This window comes from Pipistrellus hanaki (assembly GCF_964339955.1).
Source record: "Pipistrellus hanaki genome assembly, chromosome: 21".
In the NCBI taxonomy this organism is placed as follows: Eukaryota; Metazoa; Chordata; class Mammalia; order Chiroptera; family Vespertilionidae; genus Pipistrellus; species Pipistrellus hanaki.
This window is the reverse complement of record NC_140523.1, coordinates 5,475,580-5,481,489: the sequence shown is the minus strand read 5'-3', so window position 1 is coordinate 5,481,489 and position 5,910 is coordinate 5,475,580. Positions and strand designations below refer to the sequence as shown.

The 5,910-nt window shown below is 56.8% G+C and overlaps 1 protein-coding gene across 1 annotated transcript; it reads left to right on the top strand.

The window, feature by feature from the left end:
* Positions 1-513: 513 nt before the first annotated feature.
* CIB1 (calcium and integrin binding 1) lies at positions 514-4,851 on the top strand. The gene is made up of 7 exons (XM_084869317.1): positions 514-660; positions 803-837; positions 2,015-2,123; positions 3,289-3,439; positions 3,544-3,662; positions 3,768-3,856; positions 4,589-4,851. The coding sequence occupies exons 1-7, from the start codon at positions 610-612 to the stop codon at positions 4,608-4,610; spliced, it is 576 nt and encodes a 191-aa protein (XP_084725443.1). The 5' UTR covers positions 514-609; the 3' UTR covers positions 4,611-4,851.
* Positions 4,852-5,910: the final 1,059 nt, after the last annotated feature.

Sequence of the window (5,910 nt, the reverse complement as noted above, 5' to 3'; positions counted from 1 at the left end):
AGGCGACGCGGGGGCTGCCACACGCGAGGCGGAGGGGGGGGGCCGGGTGGTGACGTCGGGATGCAAACGCCGCCCTCAGGCACAGGAGCAGCGGCGGCCCATGGCCACTCAGAGAATTTTCCAGACCCCTCTGGCCCCAGACTTCCCTGCTGCCCTTCACCAGACCTCACCCGAGGCCGCCGCCGCCGCTCCCTGCAGGAAAGAAGGACGCTCCGCGCGAGAGACCACCAGCTTCTGCAGCCTCAGCGCGGCGAGGACGCGGCGCCCTCCGCGCATGCGCACCCACCTGCGCGCGCACGCACGCACGCACGCGCGCTCGCGGCCCGCCCCCTCCGCCCCGGAGGCGGGGTCTGTGGTTTAACCACGCCCCTGGCCACACTGGCCACGCCTCCATCTCGCCAGGGACCGCCCAGAGCGGGGATTGGCGGGGAACTTCTGGGAGCTGCGAGGAGGAGGCGGGCCTCGGGGATGGGGGCGGGGCCCCCCTCCCTCAGGGGCGGTTGCCACGGGGACGGGGCGGGGACGCGCGGCCCGAGGGCGGAAGTGAGAAAGTTGCCGGGTGTCCCGAGAGGAGTTGGCGGAACTGTTGCTGCGCGAGGCTCGGCAGCGATGGGGGGCTCGGGCAGTCGCCTGTCCAAGGAGCTGCTGGCCGAGTACCAGGTGCGCGGGGTGCGGCGCGCGGAGCGCGGGGCCTGCGCTCGGGGATCGGGTCCCGGAGCGGGCGGCTTTGGGGGGGGAGGGGGAAGGGGCTCGGCCTCCTGGGCGGCCCGCTGACCTCGGTCCTGCCTGCTTTGCCTTCCAGGACCTGACGTTCCTGACCAAGCAGGAGATCCTCCTGTAAGTGCTGATCTGAACCTCGCTGTCATCGGGATCCCCTAGAGACGGCTTCGGGGTGGGGGGGTGGGGGAATTAGAGGGGGACTCTGTCTTACCGATGGGGAAACTGAGGCCTCCTGGAGGTCGGTGGCTACTCGGAGTCTGTGGCGCCCCAGCCCTGGAGCCTGCGCCCCGCCCATTCCGAGGGCCCAGCTGTGCTGTCTGCAGCCAAAGCTGGGCGCCCTTTGACCTTTGCGCTCCCCTGACTTCTGCATAACAGAACCTCCAGCCCGGGGTCCTTGGGGAGCTTGGTTCCTTCTCCCAACCTTACCTAAATAATACACCTACCCTGGGCCAAGCACGGTGCTAAATCAGCCTGTATTACCTACTTTAAAGACACAGGGGACAGTGACACAGGTCTGGAGGAGTCCGGCAAATTGCCCAAGACTATGACATCCCCAGAAAGGATTTGAATTGGGGCTGGAACTCCCTTTCCAGCCACCTGCCAGCTTTTTTTTTTTTTTTTTTTTTTTAATATATATTTTATTGATTTTTTACAGAGAGGAAGAGAGAAGGATAGAGAGTTAGAAACATCGATGAGAGAGAATCATCGATCAGCTGCCTCCTGCACACCCCCCACTGGGTACATGCCCTTAACCGGAATCGAACCTGGGACCTTTCAGTCCGCAGGCCGACGCTCTATCCACTGAGCCACACCAGTTTCGGCCACCTGCCAGCTTTAAGTGGCCAGGGCTTCTTCCTCTTGGCTAAAGTAATCCCCATGGCGAGGAGGTGGTGCTGGGGAGGAGAAAGTTCAGGTCAAGGTTAAACCGCTTAAAAGAGAGGGAGGCCTTGAGGGGCAGGAGAGATCCCTGTGGAGTTTTGCTTAATTTCTCCCAGTTCATCCGAGCCAACTTCTGGCTCCCGGTACACCCCAACCTCTCCACCCCTCGTGGACCTACTGTGCGCTCGAGGCCCCGGCACACAGTAGGTCTTCAGAAAATTACCCATTGCAAGGACGAACTCCCAGCCTGTATGCTGTCTTGTGGCATGGCTCCCGCTGGCTTATCAAGCCTGATAACGCAGAAATTCTCTGGGCATAGCTTAGCATAGCTTGGCATAGCTTGGGCGCCTCACCTGGTGTGTGACGGGTAATGCACCCGGGAAGGCGGGCCAACAGGTTCTCCTGCTTGTGCCAGAGCCCACAGGCGGTTCTGTGAGCTGCTGCCCCAGGAGCTCAGGAGCATGGAGGAGTCGCTGCAGGCCAGAGTGTCCCTGGAGCAGATCTTCAGCCTTCCAGAGCTCAAGGTGCCAGCCCGCTGTACCTCCACTCCTCCCTCCCTTCCCCCACCCCAGTCAGGCAGTCACTGTCCCATTCTGGTCTTTCCTGGTGGAATGATCTGGAATGGTGATTTTCAAATCGGGGATTCTAGAAACACATTCTTGGCGCGTCAAAGGACGTTTTGGTCCTTTAGGAGGAGTTGAGTCGCCTTCAAGTTTGCGAAACCCTCTTCCAGGGGCTGATGGCCTCTCCTGAGGGCTGTGAGAATGCAAAAGGCGTGGCCTATAGCAGGTGTTTATTTTAATGAACAAATGAATGAATGTTTATATATTTTATTGATTTCAGAGAGGGAGAGAGAGAGATAGAAACATCAATGATGAGAATCACTGATCAGCTGCCTCCTGCATGCCCCCTCCTGAGGATCGAGCCCACAACCTGGGCATGGGCCCTTGACTGGAATTGAACCTGGAATCCATAACTCCACAGGCTGATGCTTTCTATCCACTGAGCCAAACCAGCTAGGGCTATTTATCTTTTTGTTAATCCTCACCTGAGGATATTTTTCCAATGAATTTTAGGGAGAGTGGAAGGGACGGGGAGGGAGAGAGAGAAACATCGATGTGAGAGAAACACATCCATTGGTTGCCTCCTGCATTGCGCCTCAACCAGGGGCCCGGGCCAGGGGAGAAGCCTGCAACCAAGGTTGGTGCCCTTGACCAGAATCGAACCCGGGACCCTTTGGTCCCCAAGCCGATGCTCTATCCACTGATCCTAACAGAGTAGAGCATAACATGTTTAATTAAATGTTCTCTTTGGCCGAAACCGGTTTGGCTCAGTGGATAGAGCGTCGGCCTGCGGACTGAAGGGTCCCAGGTTCGATTCCGGCCAAGGGCATGTACCTTGGTTGTGGGCACATCCCCAGGGGGGGGCTGTGCAGGAGGCAGCTGATCGATGATTCTCTCTCATCGATGTTTCTCTCTCTCTCTCCCTCTCTCTTCCTCTCTGTAATAAATCAATAAAACATATATATTAAAAAAAAGAAATAAAAGAAAATGCACCGGTCATTCCCCTCCCTCTCCCTGGAGCCTGCACCCATGGTGAGGGTTCTGGGCCCCGTCCCCTCCGGTCCCTGTGGGGTTAGAGTGCGCCCCAGGCTGCGTCCCAGGGCGCTGACGGAGGCTCTCTCCCTAGGCCAACCCCTTCCGGGACCGCATCTGCAGGGTCTTCTCGACCTCCCCGGCCCGAGACAGCCTGAGCTTTGAGGATTTCCTGGACCTCCTCAGCGTGTTCAGCGACACGGCCACACCAGACATCAAGTCCCACTACGCCTTCCGCATCTTCGGTGAGGACCCGGGGTGGGATGGGAGCCCATGGGAGCCTCTGCAGGGCCTTCCCCGGGGTCTTTCCGGGGTCATCCCGGCGGGGACCCCCCCGTGTCTGCTCTAGACTTCGATGACGATGGCACCTTGAACAGAGAAGACCTAAGCCAGCTGGTGAACTGCCTCACGGGAGAGGGTGAGGACACCAGGCTCAATGATTCCGAGATGAAGCAGCTTATTGACAATGTGAGCGGCTGGGCCCAGCGGGGTGGGGTGTGGGGGCGGGGGAGGGGGGCGAGCCGGGCCAGGAGCCTGGGGAGGGCCGGGGCCTGACACCCACCCTTTGCCCAGATCCTGGAAGAGTCCGACATCGACCGGGACGGGACCATCAACCTCTCCGAGTTCCAACATGTTATTTCCCGCTCACCGGACTTTGCCAGGTAGGGCTGTCCCGCCTGTGGCATCTGGGTCTAGGATGTTCTTTTTTATTTTAATATATTTTTTTGATTTTTTTTTTTTAAATATATTTTATTGATTTTACATAGAGAGGAATTGAGAAGGACAGAGAGTTAGAAACCTCGATGAGAGAGAAACATCAACCAGCTGCCTCTTGCACACCCCCTACTGGGGATGTGCCCGCAACCAAGGTACATGCCCTTGACCGGAATCGAACCTGGGACCTTTCAGTCCGCAGGCCGGCGCTCTATCCACTGAGCTAAACCGGTCCCAGCTGATTTTTTTTTTTTTTTACAAAGAGGAAAAGAGAGAAAGGACAGAGAGCTAGACACATCGGTGAGAGAGAAACATTGACCAGCTGCCTCCTGCACACCCCCTACCGGGGATGTGCCCGCAACCAAGGTACATGCCTTTGACCGGAATCGAACCTGGGACCTTTCAGTCCGCAGGCCGACGCTCTATCCACTGAGCCAAACCGGTTTTGGCTAGGATGTTCTTATAGGGGGAAAAGGGGGTACTGGGAAAAGTCTCCCCCTCCCCCTCCCCCCGCCTCCTCTGAATCTCTCAGGGTAGCTCTTCTCCCAAAGGGGACAGACAGACGGGAGACACAGCCCATTCCAAAGGGTCTGGGGGGCGGGGGGGAGGTGGGTGCATTTGGGTTTAGTGTCCTCACCCTCCTCTTCCAGCACCAAATCAAACCCCATTCTCTCGTCCAGCTCCTTCAAGATCGTCCTGTGACAGGAGCCACGCAGCCGCTTTCCCAGCCGCCCGTACAATGACCTTGACACTTGCCGAGCCGTGGCCAAGGTCACGCCTGTGTTGCCAGGGCCGGCCGAGCTGGCCCGGTGGAGCTGGCGCTGTGAAGTCTTGTCCCAGGCAGGGAAGGGCGCCCCCAAGCCAGTGCCTCGCCGCCCCCTTCTCACCGCCGTTGTCACCACTCCGTTTCTACTCATCAGCAATAAAGGTTAAGACGTTTCGATCCTGTGTGCGATCCTGGGAATGCTGGCTAGGAGGAAGGGCTGGGCTTCCAGGAGACTTCGGGGGGGCTGGCAAAGCTCCAGAGAAGGGACCAGCAGGCAGGCAGAGTGTGGCACTGAATAGGAGGGGGTCTGTGGGGGGAGGCGGGAGGATCTGCCGAATCCCGATTGTGGCGGTGGTGACATGAATTTCTACGTGAATGTTATAGGGCCGTTTGCCAAAAGAAAAAAGAACTTACTGTAGCCTGGCCGGTGTGGCTCGGTGGTTGAGCATCAACCTATGAACCAGGAGGTCACGGGTTTGCTTTTTCTTTTTTTAATATGTTTTATTGATTTTTTAAAAAATATATATTTTATTGATTTTGTACAGAGAGGAAGGGAGAGGGATAGAGAGCTAGAAACATCGATGAGAGAGAAACATTGACCAGCTGCCTCCTGCACACCCCCACTGGGGATGTGCCCGCAGCAGGCAAGGTACATGCCCTGGACCGGAATCGAACCTGGGACCCTTCAGTCTGCAGACCGACGCTCTACCACTGAGCCAAACCGGTTTCGGCGGTGGTGACGTGAATTTCTACATGAACATTATAGAGCCATTTACCAGAAGAAAAAAGAACTGGCCAGTGTGGCTCAGTGGTTGAGCATCAATCTATGAACCAGGAGGTCACGGGTTTGCTTTTTCTTTTTTTTCTTTTTAAAAAAATATATTTTATTGATTTTTTACAGAGAGGAAGGGAGAGAGATAGAGAGAAACATTGATGAGAGAGAAACATTGACCAGCTGCCTCCTGCACACCCCCCACCAGGGATGTGCCCATAACCAATGTACATGCCCTTGACCAGAATCGAACCTGGGACCCTTTAGTCCACAGGCCGATGCTCTATCCACTGAGCCACACTGGCTTCGGCCAGGAGGTCACGGTTTGATTGTCGGTCAAGGCACATGCTGGGTTGTGGGCTGGATCCCCAGTGTGGGGCGTGCAGGAGGCAGCCGATCCATGAGTCTCTCTCATCATTGATGTTTCTCTCTCTCCCTTCCTCTTTGTAATCATTTTTAAAAAT